The 15,074-nt window shown below is 67.8% G+C and overlaps 5 protein-coding genes across 5 annotated transcripts; 3 read left to right on the forward strand and 2 right to left on the reverse strand.

Moving 5' to 3' along the window:
- Positions 1-5,109: 5,109 nt before the first annotated feature.
- On the forward strand, positions 5,110-6,168 carry EMIHUDRAFT_457670 (hypothetical protein). Its single transcript, XM_005777262.1, has 3 exons — positions 5,110-5,313; positions 5,433-5,572; positions 5,649-6,168. Exons 1-3 carry the CDS (start codon positions 5,221-5,223, stop codon positions 5,959-5,961), a joined length of 546 nt encoding a protein of 181 aa, XP_005777319.1. The 5' UTR covers positions 5,110-5,220; the 3' UTR covers positions 5,962-6,168.
- Positions 6,169-6,492: 324 nt separating this feature from the next.
- Positions 6,493-8,284, reverse strand: EMIHUDRAFT_238178 (hypothetical protein; the record flags this gene model as incomplete). Its single annotated transcript, XM_005777263.1, has 4 exons — positions 6,493-6,997; positions 7,160-7,216; positions 7,307-7,428; positions 7,712-8,284. 4 exons carry the CDS (start codon positions 8,282-8,284, stop codon positions 6,493-6,495), a joined length of 1,257 nt encoding a protein of 418 aa, XP_005777320.1.
- Positions 8,285-8,766: 482 nt separating this feature from the next.
- EMIHUDRAFT_238179 (hypothetical protein) lies at positions 8,767-9,642 on the forward strand (the record flags this gene model as incomplete). The annotated part of the gene is made up of 2 exons (XM_005777264.1): positions 8,767-8,916; positions 9,418-9,642. 2 exons carry the CDS (start codon positions 8,767-8,769, stop codon positions 9,640-9,642), a joined length of 375 nt encoding a protein of 124 aa, XP_005777321.1.
- A 3,095-nt stretch (positions 9,643-12,737) lies between these two features.
- Positions 12,738-13,499, reverse strand: EMIHUDRAFT_238181 (hypothetical protein; the record flags this gene model as incomplete). The annotated part of the gene is made up of 1 exon (XM_005777265.1): positions 12,738-13,499. One exon carries the CDS (start codon positions 13,497-13,499, stop codon positions 12,738-12,740), a length of 762 nt encoding a protein of 253 aa, XP_005777322.1.
- Positions 13,500-13,688: 189 nt separating this feature from the next.
- EMIHUDRAFT_238182 (hypothetical protein) lies at positions 13,689-14,162 on the forward strand (the record flags this gene model as incomplete). Its single annotated transcript, XM_005777266.1, has 1 exon — positions 13,689-14,162. The coding sequence occupies one exon, from the start codon at positions 13,689-13,691 to the stop codon at positions 14,160-14,162; it is 474 nt and encodes a 157-aa protein (XP_005777323.1).
- Between the last annotated feature and the right edge of the window lie 912 nt (positions 14,163-15,074).

Consider the following 15,074-nt stretch of genomic DNA (forward strand, 5'->3'; position numbering starts at 1 on the left):
CGAGAGAGCAGCAGAGCTGGCGGCGGCGCGAGAATGGGAAAGAGTTGGCGGGCGCGAGAGCTGGCGGCGCTGGGCGAGAGCAGCGAGAAGCCCCAAGACCGGTGCCGGCGAGGTGTCCGAACAAGCACAAGAAATTGCGCGGGCTGTTCTTTTAGCTTGGCCGTACGTCATGATGAAATTCTGCAAAAACCTGGCCGGCCCCTGCCCTGCCCCTACCTACCTACCTACCTACCTACCCTACTTATGGGAAACTAAAAAAGAAATCAGGCCGGGTGAAGGTGGGGTACTATACCAACTGAAGTGATGGTTGGTCTCTCCTGCAACCACAGTCCTTCCTGTGACATGGCAGGCCACTCTCATGCCCTACAAAGCATCAGATCACCCACTTGGGGAGGGTTGACATCGATCATCGTGATTTCCGCGGAAAATTTCTTTTTCTGCCTGTTTCTGCTGAGAAAATTCCAGCGTGAAGAGAGGGAAAACCCCGACGGGAGGGCCCAGACCTACCCTACCTACCGCGTCATGACGTACGGCCAATATGCAAGGAACAAACACCCGCTTCTTGAGCACTTTTGTGCACTGGATTGGGTCGATTCCGCATGGCACGGGACCCCTCGATCGTCGTGTTTCTTCTCACCATTTCCTGAGACGGTGCCGACGGGACGCCGCTCGAAGGGCGACTCCCGCGGAGGCACGGACTGGCATCCGTGGGCCGTGGGCCCGTGGCCCGCCCGCCCGGGGGCTCGACGCTCGTCTTCGAAAAGTCAGGTATGGCTCCGCCCGCAACTTTCTCGCTGACACGCGCGCCCCGTCGAGCTTACGGCGGAACACCTCACACGACCCCACACATGGTCTTGTCCGTGCCCTGCGGCCGGGCGGCGAGATTGCTAGAGGCGGAGCAGTCTGCTCTAGCCTCACACGTTATTCGTTACCCCCTGTCGCCTGTCTGTGTTTGTGTGCTGTTGTTTGAGCCCTTGGCACCGTGGGTGCTGGGGGGGGCGACAGGGGGGACGTGGCCAAGAGTGATGTGTACGCCCACTCGGGGTGTGTGGCAGCCCAGCTGGATGACATGTGTGTCTTGTGAGCTTGTGTGTGTCTGTGTGTCGCTCGAGCGTGTCGCCGTCATCTGTCCTGCATCTGTCTCGCGTCCACCCATACCGCGTTGGTCTCCAGTCCGAGCCTGACTGTTCTTCACCTTCCTAGATACATACATACTGAGTGTCTTGTGAGCTTGTGTGTGTCTGTGTGTTGCTCGAGCGTGTCGTCGTCTTCGGTCTCGCGTCCCCACCCACCAGCCGCGTGTGTGAGTGAGTATTCTTGATACGAAACCACGACGACACACACCAGTCGACTCGCATCGGTTGCCTCCATTAACGGCGGAGCTATTCTCGCGCCCACACCACACCTGGCTCCAACGTGGACACGCCCATAGCTGGGAACACTACTAGGTCACGCATGGCATCAGAAGTTTTATCTCTGGGCCCCGAAAGGCATCTCTAGCAGCGTCGTTACGCATGCTCCCTCCCCTCCTGGGCGCATGCGCCTCACATCTCGCCAGAGCATAAGCCCTTGGTGTGCAGCGAGACGAGTTTTTCGCCATCGCCGCGAGCAGCAAGCCGCCCGCCGCAAACAGCCGGAGGCATCGCCACGGCACAGACTGCGCCGCGATCCCGCACCCGTCGACGAAGCTCCCCCCGCGGAAGACCGCGCGTAGCGACGCCTTGACGATCGAGATGAGCGCGCTCGAGGCTCGCCCACCTACTCTGCCCCTGAGAGTTGGTTACTGAGTGGGATCAGCTCCCCCCCTTGGGATCGAAGCCGCCACAACCTCACACCCAACACCACAGGTGGGATCAGAGAGAGACTCCGCACCGGACACCGCCCGGGCACAGACTCCCTACCCATCGGATCGCACAGGGGCCCCCTCGGAGCAGCCCACACACAATCACGCATCGGCAGAATTAGTGCCTGAGTCAGGCAGACAGCAGACAAGGAGGAGAGAGGAGAGAGAGAGAGAGAGAGAGAGAGGAGAGAGGAGAGGGTGAGGGAGTGTGCACACGTGAGGAGCACAGGTAGGGTGTCTGTGGTGGGCTATAGTCATACTACGTGGTTACAACCACGCGCCCCTCAGGAGCTTAAGGTAGAGCTGAGCGTCCACACACACACACACACACACACACACCACCAGCCGCCCGTGCAGCGAATCGAAGGGCCCCGATGGCTAGCCCGATGTGACCTCAAAAAGGGCCGATTGGTGCTTTTAGCTCGACGCTTTTAGCAGTCCGCTCGCAGTCCGCACTCTCACGCCCCGCTGCGGCACCTTGTCCTTGGATGTAGCTCTGCAAAGGCGCAGCAAGGCGATCCCGTCGATGCCGAGAGCGCGAGCGCACCAATTGGCGCGGCGTGACGACTGCTTTGGCCTTTGCAGCCAAAGGCGTCCGCAAGACTGCTTTGCAGCCGAAGATCCGCAAGCACCGCACGCGCCTCCGCCTTCACGCTTCAGCTCATCGGCAGGACGCAGTGACTCCCAACTAGTCCCACGCAGGTCGCAGAGTTGGAGAGGCCGCCTACCCTCGCACACCGCCCCCAGTGCAGCCCGACAGTCGTCACAGCTTCTTGTTGGGCGTGCGATGTGCAGCTCGGACATCGCTTGAGGCGTGATTTTTGCACAAACATTTTATTTGGGAAAGCCTCAGCCCGCCCGGTCAAGCGCTCAAGACAGAGCGGCCGGCGGGAGAGAGAAGCAGCGCGGGATGGGAGAGAACGAAACGACCCACGCACACTGGCAGGCACGGAGTGAGGCATGCCACAACGGTGCCGAGCGGTCGTAAAGGAGCATGCGTGTATGAGCCCATTCTGCGTTCCTTCAACGCCTCTGTCTATTCCTCTCGCTGAGCTACTTGGTTGGAAAAGGATGACGACCAGAGAGGCGCCCAACCCGAGGAACGTCTACTCGGGAGGGTCTGCTGCTGGTCGCTGCTTGGCTGTGGCTCGACAACAACAACATCTTCACTCAGCATGGCAAAAGGCGCGCCGCCGACCGAGAGAGCTTGCAAGGACGGCCGAAGGCCGCGTGATCATTTTTTTTAAGCAAGCTTCCTAACCATAAAAAAGAACTCGGCATTGCTCAGAAGGAGAAAGCGGATACAAAACAAGAACACAACGCACTCTCTCACATGACAAGCGATCCCACGAGGCGGTACACTCAGGCAGAGGCGGTAAAGGCAGTACTCGGGCCCATCGTAGGTCTTGTCTAGGGGCCATTGGCACTCCGGGCATTGCTCGGCGTCGTCGGGGACGCGGTCCCGGCCGCATGCATGGTGGCCGCGGCGTGGCCGGGGAGGGCGGCGTGGCGCCGGCCGGCATCTCCAGCGGGGGAGGCAGGCTCGGGCGGCGACGGCGGTGCCGACGGCGGTGGCTGTGCGTCGCCCGCCGGTTGTGGGTACAATTGGTCTCCAGTCGGCGCGGCGAGGGGGGTGGGTGGTCGCGCGCGCGGCTCCAATCCCGATCGAGCCATGTTGGGTTGGTCGGACGGGAGGCGGGCAGCCTCTTGGTCGGGGGCGTCGCTCCCGAGGAGGCTGTTGCACGGCTGGTCGGCGACGGTCGACCTCGTGGCGGAGGCGGGGGCGCTAATCGTTCCGGCGCCGCATCGTAGGCACTGGTAGGACGACTGCACCACCCCGCAGCAGATCCGGCCTGCCCAGAGAGAGCATGCGTTCGAAACGCGAGAGTGGCACCGGCGTGTAGCCTCGAAGGGGCAGCCGGGGTCTCGCGTTTAGGGTCGTACAAAGATGTACGGTACACGAAGCAGGGCGCGAGCCGCGCACAAAAGCTGCACAGAAAGCAACCCCGCGTGACACAATCGAGGGAAGAAACTCATTGTGAGACAGAGGGTCACGCGGGACATGAGCAAGGTGCCAAGGGGGCACCACAGAGAGTAGTTACTATCTCCGCATTCCAACGCCCCCCCCCAGGTCGGTATGACCTGAGAAGATGTGGAGATGGGAGAGCATGCAAAGTCTGCCGCGCCTGGGAAGCATACGGATACGCGGACGTGGGGCATCCCACCCCGATCAGACTGGGCTACCCCGAGGGGAAGCGAGAGGTTCTACTCGTGCGAGATGTTCATGATCGAGTCGCGCAGCGAGAAGAAAGAGGACGGCTTGAGGTCGCGATTGACGGAGGCGAGGCGCGGCGCGGAGCCGGAGAGAGAGAAGGCGCGGGCGCTGGGGCGCAGGCCGGAGGCGGCTCGGGCGCGAGGGCGCCGGCCGGAGAGAGAGAAGGCGCGGGCGCTGGGGCGCAGGCCGGAGGCGGCGCGGGCACGAGGGCGCAGGCCGTGGTCGCCCTTGACGGAGGCGAGGCGCGGCGCTGAGCCGAAGGTGTGGACCCCTTTGCCCCATGTCTGCGCTGGGGTGGCCCTGGATCTCACCGGAGATACCATCATGGAATTGGCAGCCCCATGCGGCGCGCCCTTGTCTCGGGCGAGGAGCGGCTCCGTGGACCACAGAGGGGCAGAGCCGAAGGTGCGGACCCCTTTGCCCCATGACTGTGCTGGGGTGGCCCTCGGCATGGAATTGGCAGCCCCATGTGGCGCTCGCAGATCTGCACGCAACGAGAAGCGGAAAATGGAGGCCTCGACCTGGTCGAGCACGATCCACGAAGAGGTGCCAGCGCGTGAACAATGTGAAGCGCCGGCGGTGCGAGGCGAGCCATCACGCTCGAAGACGAAGGCGAGACTCGAGTCCTCGACGGTAGCGACGGCGACGCCCTCGACGGTACAGCCGATGGTGATGGCGCCGGCGGCAGAGGCGCTGGCCGATCGCTCGGCTACGGCGGAGGTGGTAGAGCACGTCCGCTCGCAGTCGAGGCCGGCGCAGGCGTCTCGCGCGCTGGCCCGAAGGGAGCCGGCCGCGCGAGGCGAGGCAGCGCACTTGACGGCGATGCCTTGCTCGACGGTACGGCCGACGGCGATGGCGCTGGCGGCAGAGGCGCTGGCCGATCGCTCGGCTACGGCGGAGGCAGCGGCAGGGCGCGTCCGGTCGTAGTCGAGGGCGGTTAGGGAAAAAAAACTTCGCCTGGAGCTCTCCGCGAGCTTCGCTTGCCTCCATGCTGCTGCGCTTGGCTGTTGCTGCCGCGCTGTTCGTCAGCGCAGAGGGCCTGCTCGGCTCGGTGGCGCGGGCGACGGCGCCCGCCGCCGCGTGCTCGCGCGCCGACCTCGCGATGCGCGTCTTCGACTGGAAGACGCGCGGCTCCGAGGCGCCCGCGCTCGAGGGGCTCGACCTGGGCTCGCTCTCAAAGTCGCCTGGCTCGGCGGTGAGGACCCGCCCCGGGGCCACCCCTCCCGAAGCGCCCGCGGCCGCGCCACCCGCCCTCCGCCCCCAGTCCGCCCTCCGGCCTGCGCCCTTGACCCGCGCTGCCGCCGCCCCCCGCAGCACCGCGCGGCGCGCAAGGGTCGCGGCATTTCGGCGGGGCAGGGCGCGACGTGCGGCTTCGGCACCCGTGGCCAAAAGTCGCGCAGCGGCCACTCCACCCGCCCCGGCTTTGAGGGCGGCCAGATCCCGCTCTACCGCCGGCGAGCCCCGCCGCCCCCTTGTCGCGCCCCTGCTGTGCCCAAAAGCCGAGCCCCGCTCCCCGCTCCGCCCTCGCAGTCTCCCCAAGTTCGTGGGCCGGCCCACCGGCCCCGGGCACACGAAGACCGAGTACGAGATCATCAAGGTCTCCGCCCTCAACCAGCTCGACGACGGCGCCGAGGTTGACTATGCGGCCCTGCTGGCGGCGCGTGCCGTCTCAAAGTCCAAGCGGAAGCTCAACAAGGTGGTGGGCGCCGCGGACAAGCTGACCGTCAAGAACCTGAAGGTTCGCGCGCACGCCTTCACCTCCTCCGCCCGCGCCGAGATCGAGGCGCTCGGCGGATCTTGCATCGAGCTCTCGCCCACGACTGGCGAGCCAGTGGCGGCGTGAGACGGCTGCGTGAGACGTTCGGCTGCGTGAGACGTCGCCGCGAGGGAGGTGGTGCAGAGGGGCGAGGCGGCGTCAACTCGCGGCTGGATTGGCCTCTAACACACACTTTGAGAGAGGCTCCTTTGCCCTGCCCCGCTGCCGCGCGCCCTATAAGCCGTATCCGTATGTGCCTTGGACATTTCTGATTTTTCACGATGTGCTGTGGTCGCCCACGTAACTTTACAATTTGCATCGAACACCACGCGTGACACGACATCAGGCGGGGCTGGGCGCTTGGGGGCTGGGGCGAAGAGAGATCCACACACACCTGTGACACCCCGTGTGTGACTGTGAGCTGCTCAGTGCTCAGCAGTGGGCCACTGGCAGTGCTCCCCCCTGTGCGCCCTGAGCTGTGCGACGTGCGAGGCCCGGCTCCGAGGCGTATACGTGTGAGCGCCGGCGCCCGCACGCCAGGCTCGCGGGTCAGACGAGATGCTCTTGCGTTACTAGCTGTTCGGAGATCTCACAGTGGAGCGGGGCCGGCCGCCAGCGCTACGCGGCAGAAAGGAGGCTCGCAGTCCGCGGCTTGGCCGGGCACAGAAAGGCGATGCAGTTGCGCGCGGCGCCTCGGTCGAATGGATTGACCAGCGCGCCGTTTGGGGATCGGAAGTGCGCGTAGCGGCGCCGGTTGAGCCGCTCGTTTGTGGTGAGGTTGGCGAGGGCGTTCCGCGTCCTGTGGAGCCAGAAGCGAGCGAGCAGAAGGCAGGCGGGCGCCGCCACCGCCAGCGCGAGCCACAGCAGCGTCGTCGGCCGCCCGTCGCCTCTGTCCGGCGCCGGGTGCGGAGAAGGTTCGAGGAGGGCGTCGGCGGAGAGCGCGGCGACGGCTGCCGCGTCGGCGAGGAGGAGGGAGATGAAGAGGTAGAAGGAGGCGCGATTCCGCGCGCCGACGCAGTTGTTGATCCACGGGCAGTGGTGGTCAAAGTCGCAGACGCAGCGGCCGCACGCGCGGCAGTGCTTCGCCCGCAGCGGCCTCGGCTGCGCGCAAGCGTGGCAGTGCCTCGCGACAGCACCGCCGAGCATCGCCGTCGCGGCGCTTGCGGCCACAGGGGAGGCGGCAGGCGGGGAGGCGGCAGGCGGCGTGGCGGGCGGAGAGGCGGCGGGCGGAGGCGCGGCGGGCAGGCAGCCGTGTGTCGTCGGGAGGTAGCCTGGGTCTGAGCACGAGGCGGTGGCGCCGGAGAGGGCGACGAGCAGCAGCAGGCCCGCCGGCAGAGCCAGCCTCCAGGCGGCGGTGAGGGGAGGGGCGGGGCCGTGCAGAGGGGCGGGGCCCGCCCCTGGTGCGGCAGCGGCGCGCAGGCCGCAGGCGTACAGCACGTGCGCTCCGCCGATGGCCGTGCACAGCAGGGCCGGCATCAGGCGGCGGCGGCCGCAGCGCGTGTTTGCCCTCTGCTCGGCGGCGGCCTCTGCGCCCCTGAGCCACGAAGCGAGCTCCTCGGCGCCTAGCGGGGCCGGAGGCGGGGCGGGAGGCGGGGCGGGAGGCGGTGAGACGGGAGGCGGTGAGAGGGCCGCCACCAGTGCCAGCGCCGCGCCGCGCCCCTCTGCAGGGGAGAGGAGAGGCAGTGGAGAGAGGCAGAGAGAGGCAGGAGAAGAGAGAGGGAGAGAGGAGGGAGGACGAGGGGGAGAGAGGCTGAGCGGCTGAGGCGCAAAAGGAGAGAGAGGCAGAGGAGGGAGAGAGGCAGAGGGGCGTGAGAGGCAGGCCTAGCGACGACGCCACCGCGGCGGCGGTGCGGCGGTCTGAGTCGACGTCGCGCGCGTCGAGCGCCGCGAAGCGCACCAGCAGCTGCGCCACCGCCAGCTGCTCCTCCTCGGGCGGCGGTGGAGGCAGGTGGAGGCAGCGGAGCTCCTCTGCGTCGAGCGGCGCGACGGAGCCGTCTGTGGCGACCCGGTGCGGGACGACGGCCGCCTCGCGAGGCGAGTTTCCCAGCGCCACGTGATGCAGCGCCGACCGGCCCGCGTCGTCGCGCGCTCCGCTGCTGCGCGAAACCAGAAGCAGCCGCGAGAGGAAGGCGAGGTCGCCGGTCCGCGCGGCGAGGTGGACCGGCAGGAGGCCCGACGGCGAAGGTGCGTCGAGGTCAAGCTTCGCGTGCCGCAGCAGCCGCAGCGCGGCCGCCTTGTCGCCCGGCTCCGCCTCGGCGAGGCTCAGGTGGTGAGCCGCGCCGAGCCCATGCTGGTCGCACAGCCGGTCGGGCGAGGCGGCAGTCTCGAGGAGCAGCCGCAGCGCGGGCAGCGCGCAGGTGCGGCACGCGAGGAGGAGAGGTGGCAGCGTGTCGCCGCTCTGATCGTCCATTTGAGGCTGTGGACGACCGGAGCCCCGGGGCGGCTGGCGCTGGGCTGACTCACAGCCCGCGCGTTCGAATTCTTTTACGTTTCAAGTATGTAGAGAGAGAGAGAGAGAGAGAGAGAGAGAGAGAGAGAGAGAGAGAGAGAGAGAGAGAGAGAGAGAGAGAGAGAGAGAGAGAGAACCCGAGGGCGGACTGCTGACGGGGTTTGCGATGATGAGCGATCCGAACGTGGCATTCGGGTGATCAGATCACCACCGCCGAAGAGCGCACGTCCCCTCCTCTTAAATCGCGCGCAATTCTTTTACTTGCGCCTTCAAGCAAGCACCGGCAGCAGAGCCTCGACAGAGCCCCCATGTTGACATGCGCTCTCCTCTCGGCACAGGCCCTTGTCCCAGTCCAATCCTACCAGCTGCGCACGCCCTTCTCGATGCCTTGCGCGTCGCACCTCCGACCGCCGCCGCGCACGTTGCAGTGCCGACCCGTCCTCATGCAGGGGCAGCGGCGAGAGCTCGAGGTCGTGGCGCAACCGCTGGCGGCGCTGCGCTTTGCTGCAGGCCGCTTTGGCCTCGCTCTCGTGGGTGCCTCACGCGTGCTGGATGGCGCGGTAAACCTCGTCGCGACATGCGCGGCGTGGCTGGTGCGCGTGGCGTTCACGGCTCTCCTCCTCCCCGTCCTCGCGACCGCCTGGCTGCTGCGCCACCTCGGCATGAGCTGCTGCAGCCGCGCCGCCACCAACGTGGCGGCGGGCGGCGGCCGGGCCGCCGCGGAGCAATGGATACCGAACTCGACGTGCGTCGGCGCACGTGGTCTTGCCGCGCCGCGGCCGTCGCACGTCGAGTTTGAGGAGGGGCAGCGGCTGGCGCACGCGCAGATGCTGCAGCGCTCCCGCGGCCGGCCCGGCAGCGCGCCGCCGGCCGGCGAAGCAAAGCGCAAGTACCTCCTTCTCGAGCGGCGGGCGGACGGGCACGTGGCGCCGGCAGCCACACCGGCAGCCACACAGGTTACCACACAGGCTGCCACACCGGCAGCGACAGCGGCGCCGACGCCGGCTGCGGCGGTGGTGGCGTCCACGGAGGGCGGCCCGGCCGTGCCCGCGAGGCAGCTGGCGCCAAACTCGCCGCCCAGCCTCGCCTCCCAGGCCCGGGCGGACGGGGCGGCCCGGCGAGCCTCGTGGATGCCGCACCGGCCACACGGAGCTGAGGCTGCGGCCGCAACTGGCGGCCCGGCGGTGTCGGCGGCGCCGGCGCGACCCTCGCCCACCGCTGCCAGCGATGCGAAGGGCGGCGTGTCGGTGGCGGCCGAAGACGCGTCGGGTGCCAACAAGTGGCTGCCGCCGAGCTTCCGAGAGGCGGCCCGAAAGTAGCAGCCTCCGCAGCCCCACCCGGCTTGAGGGGAGGTGCAGGCCTGGCCGGGCTCTCCGAGTGCGAAGAGCATGTGGGAGAGGGAGGAGGGCGGATATCGCCCTCCTCGGCGTTATCTGTTATTGCCCGCGGTAAGTCGCGAGGCAGCGCCGAGATCGATGGGTGGTGTAGCCAATGTGTGATCGATTCAACGCGTCCGGGCAGCAGTGTGTGGGGGCTAGAGCGTGCGCTGTGTGCCCGTGTGGATGGAAACAAACCCGGTTTCGGATTCCACTACAAGTGACTAGTCAAGTGAGAAGTGTGCGCGCGCCAGCGGTCCACACACTCCTCTGACACTCGTCGTCTTCTAAGCTAGAAAAAGATAAATTCTGCCGGCGACGGGCGACGGGGACGGCCGACGCGGCACGCGCCCGCCCCGGGGGGCGCCGTGACGCGCAACAACGCAGTGGGCATGACGCCGATCGCCACGGCTCCCAACGAGGTCGTCGCAGCTGCGGAGCGGGGCGACGAGCAGGTGGTGCGGGAGTGGCTAAGTAACACCGGCGTGGCTGACCGCGGAGCCTGCGTTTTGAAGCTGCTGCTGGCGGCCGCCGCGGAAGGCCAGGAGCCACTGGCCGACCTGCTGCTGCAGCACTGCGACGACGTCAACAAGCCAGCAAATGACTTCGGCCAAACCGCGCTGCGTTTAGCAGCCACTGACGGGGACGGGCGGCTGGTCCGCAGGCTGCTGCAGCATGGCGCATTTCCAAATCACCGGGACGATGATGGCGATACCGCGCTCGTTGCCGCCGCCGAGGAGGGCCACGAGGAGGTCGTCAATGCACTGCTGCGGGGCAGGGCGGACCCTTGCGTCCAGTGCCGCGGCGGTGAGATCGCGCTGCAGCGCGCCGTGACCCATGGTCACACGGCCGTGGTGCGTGCTCTGCTGCTTTGTCATGATGACGCCAAGGCTTTTGTGCGCTCCGTCCCATGGGACTGCTCCGGCTGCACCTTGCTGACCAGCGCCGCGACCGGAGGACATGAGCGGACTGTTGACGAGCTGCTGGATTGCGGCGCTTCGATCGATGGCAGGGAGGAGAACGACCAGACCGCCCTGATGGTCGCCGCGCAGCACGGACACGGGCGCGTCGTGGAGCTTCTGCTTCGGCGCGGTGCCTGCGTCAACCTTGTCGATCTCGATGCCGACCTCCCGGAAGACCAGCCAGCGGAGTACGGTAACGGGTATGCAGCCCTCGCGCTCGCCGCCTACTACGGCCACCCTACCATCGTGAGCCGCCTGCTGCAGGCCGGCGCAGACATGAGCCTGCGAGGCCTGGACGGCAAGACCGCACTGCAGCTGGCGAGGGATAGGGGGAACGTTGCGTGCGTCGAGGCCATCCGGGCCCACCTCAGGGAGCTGTCAGAGGCGAGGGCAGCACACGACAAGGCGCTCGCCGAGAAGGCGCATGCCGAGAGGCAGGCGCGTGAGGAGGCGGAACAAAAGGAAGCCGACAGGATCCGGACATGGCTACGCGATGAGGAAGCGGTGCTGGCGTGGCTCGACGGCGGCGGGGAGATCGACGCGCCTGAAATCACCTTCGATGTGGGACGGGTGAAAGATGGGACGATGCTGATGCTCGCCGCCGACGACGGCCAGGGGCGGGTGGTCGACATAATGCTGCAGCACGGCGCGGATGCGAACCGAGTGGCAAAGAACGGCAGTGGCCTCACGGCGCTCATGTTTGCCGCAGAGCAGGGCCACGCGGAGGTGGTTGAGCTGCTGCTGCGTCGCGGCGCGGACGTCAACTATCAAACGAGACGCTACCAAAGAACCGCGCTGATGATGGCTCGCCGGCATCTGGCCGTCGTGGACACGCTGCTAGCGGCCGGCGCGCAGCCCGACCTGCAGGACTGTGCTGGCGATACGGCACTGATGGCGGTCGTTAAGGATTGCCACCCGACTGATGATCCCGACAGCCAAAGAACTGATGCTTGCTCCTCGATCGTGCTGCGCCTGCTGCGGGCCGGGGCGGATCCAGAGATCCGGAGTGTGGACGGCGAGACCGCGATAGAGCTTGCAAAGAAGCCGATGTATGAAGGATACGGCGATGAGTGCGTCCGCGTGATCGAGGAGCACATGGAGGCGGAGGCGGCACAACGAGGCGCCGCCCTTTTGGCCGAGATTGCAGCAGAGGAGGCTGCCGTGGTGAGTGCCAAGGTGAGCAAGCAGGCGAAGAAGGCCAACAAGAAGAGGAAGGGAAAGAAGACGCCCCCAGCGCCCCCCAATCATGGGAGTTCGTCCGCAGCGGCTGCCGACAACGTGGTGGTCGCGGGCGATGCCGTTGAGCCCGCGGGCGACGCCGCCGACGAAGCTGTCGGCGGCGACGCGGCGACGGCGGCGGCGCGCGACGCGGCGGCGCTGGACACTACGCTGGGAGGCGAGTGTGAGGAGGCTAAGGAGGAGGGGGAGGAGGCGGAGGCGGAGGCGGAGGCGGCGGAGGAGGAGGCGCCCGACCACTTGCTTTGCCCCATCACGCAGGAGCTGATGGAGGACCCGGTGATCGCTGCGGACGGTCACACGTACGAGCGGTCGGCGATACAGCGTTGGCTGCAGAGGCGGCAGACGAGCCCCAAGGCGGCACGCCACTCGAGTCGGCCACGCTCTTCCCCAACCACCTCCTTCGCCGGCTCATTCTCGAGTGGCGCGAGGAGAGGCAGGCGGCAGCGCGGCCGTAACTCTTCTCCCGCGGCGCCGCTATCCGTATCAGAACCAGAACTAGAAGAGATAAACGAGAATCGAGATATCAGTTATCACGCGCACGCGCCTAAAGTGGTTAAGTGCTGGTCCCTACACCCTAGAGGACCCCGTCTCGCGCTCTCGGCTGACGGCTCTGTCGCTCCCCCGTTTCCACTCTTATATGAGACCTTACGTGCGGCTGGCTCAAGTACATACCGTGGGAGAGGTGTGGGTACGGTATGAAAAGATATTTTTAGGAAATACGAGTAATAACGCGGTCGCGAACTCTGAGCAACTGACGGAAGGTTCATTGACACCACGCACGCACACACACATCGACTGGGCGAGGACAGGGAACGCGCGCGAATCGGCGGCGCAAGCTCAGCCCGCAAGTTGGTCCTCGGGCCCGCGCGGCAGGCTCGCGGCGAGGGTAGCGCGGTGCAGGAAGGCTGCGACCGCAGAGCCGTCCTGGAGCGCCTGGCGTCCTCCCGCCTTGGAGAAAGAGTCGCGGCCGAACCGGTCTCTCGCAAAGACGTCTGCCCCAGCCGCGACCAGCAGCCGGGCCGTCGCGTCGTCGCCAAACGTGGCGGCCAGATGCAGCAAGTTTTGTGCGTCCCTGTCGCTGGTCGTCACGTCGGCCCCAGCTTCGACCGCCGCCAGAACACGGTCGTACCATTCGCGCGTGCTCCGATGGCTCGGGCCGGCTCGCAGCTCGGCGACGTGGAAAAAGGTTGGGAAGTCGGTGTGCGTGCCGCGTCGGAGAGGCCGCACTCCCTCCCTCCGAGCCTCGAGCAGCAGGTAGCGCGCCTCGAAGCTCGCGTTGCGGCTGCGCGCGTAGCGCAGGTGCGGCGATAGGCCCGCGAGCGCGGAGCGGGCCACAGTTGTGAGCTTGAGGCCACTGCAGAGCCGCCCCCAGAGCGCGCCCTGCGCCGCGACAAAGGCGCAGAGCCGCCTGCATGCCATCCTTAAACAGCCGAGCGACTCTGGATGCGTTAGGAGCTGCGGCAGCAGAAGGTCTGCGAGGAGCTCGTGGCCCTCCGACGAGAGCAGCAGCGTCAGAACGTCGCGTCCGCGCTTCGGCCGGTGCTGCGGCGGCGGCAGCAGGGTCGCGAGCCGCGCACTCGACCGAAGCGTGCGCGTCATGTATCGCCCCGCCCCCCCCCGCCAGGAGGCGAGACCTCGAAAGCTCGAGGATTGTCGGAGAGGTGCCGAACTTAGGCACGCACAACCGCCGCGATTTCTTCCCGACCCTGGCGCGCCTCGGGCCGACAGCCGACTCCTGGCCTAGGCCACGGTGCACGCTCCGCCACCGTGCACGGTCGGTCCTCTCGCATGGCGTCTCAGCAGCCGCCACCGGCCCTCGAGCCGATGCGCGTCTACCTCGATCGCTCGCGCGAGCTGCAGGCTGCCAAGCCGATCGTCGCGCACTACCTGCGCGTCTTTGCGATGAACATCGCGCTGCAGCTACGCTCGCGCCTCCGTCCGGCGGACCTCGTGTACGTCTCCTCGCTGATGGACTCGCTCGAGCAGGAGCGCACGCAGCTCGAGGCGCAGCGCGCGGCGAAGCACCCGCAGGAGACGATCCGAGAGTTTGCCATCGACCTGTCCAACCGCGCACGCTCCGCCGACAAGCCAGAGGTGTCAATCCCGAACCCGAGCCAGCGCTGGACGATCGTGGACGCGCCAAAGGTGGCACAGGCATACCACGCCTCGGCCGTCGTGCTGGACTCGCTCCGCCAGTTTGCGCCGCTCGCTCCAGATCTCGCGCAGCGGCAGCAGAGCGCGCACAAGCGGTCGCAGCAGTGAGCTCAGCCCGCCCGCCCCGCCCCGCCGCAGCCCCGCATTCGCCCGCCCGCCGGCGAGACCGCGCCTCGCCGCCTCCCGACCGCCCGCGGCCCGCCCCACTCAGGCTCTCCTTGGCGCTCTCGCGCGCCCTCCGCTCCCCGCCCTGCGTGCCGGTCGACTGGAGGCCGCTCCCAGCCTCTCTCCTCGCGCCGCCCCTCCCCTCGCCGCCGCCCGCGCCATCCGCACCGGCCGCGCCGCCGAAGCCGCCGCCGCCCCCCTCCGCCCCGCCCACCGGGCCGCCGCCTCCCTACACCCCGGCCGCAGCCGCACCGCCGCCTCCGCCGCCCTACGCCCCGCCACCGCCAGCTGTGCCGCCGCCGCAGCCCTTCGCCGCTGCACCGCCTCCCGCATCGGCTCCGCCACCGCCGCCCTTCGCCGCCCCGCCGCCCTTCGCCGCCCCGCCGCCCTTCGCCGCCCCGCCGCCGGCTGCACCACCGCCGCCGGCCGCCGCAGCACCAGCACCAGCACCAGCGCCGCCTCCGCCTCCGCCCGTGCCTCCGCCAGCGGGTGCGGGCGGTGCCGGTGCCTCGCACGAGGCGGGAGACGAGGTGTACGAGGCGGGGGACGAGGTGTGGTACTACGAGCGCGGGGTGGGGTGGACTCCGTCCGGGGTCGCTGCCGTGCACCGCAACGACGTGACTCCGTACTACACCATCTCGCACAAGGGAAGGGAGCGGGAGACGGAGGCACAGCACCACGCGGCCACCGCCACCCGCACCCGCACCCGCCCGGCCACACTCGCCCTCCGTCCCGGCTGAGGTCACGGTCCCGCACGATCTAGTTGGAGGTGGGACGGGCCGCGGTCGAGGCGGCGCGGGTGTAGGTGTTGGGGCCGGGGAGGCTGGGGGAGGTGGTTGCAGCGGGCGGCGGGTT

Source organism: Emiliania huxleyi (genome assembly GCF_000372725.1).
Source record: "Emiliania huxleyi CCMP1516 unplaced genomic scaffold EMIHUscaffold_263, whole genome shotgun sequence".
NCBI lineage: Eukaryota > Haptophyta > Isochrysidales > Noelaerhabdaceae > Emiliania > Emiliania huxleyi.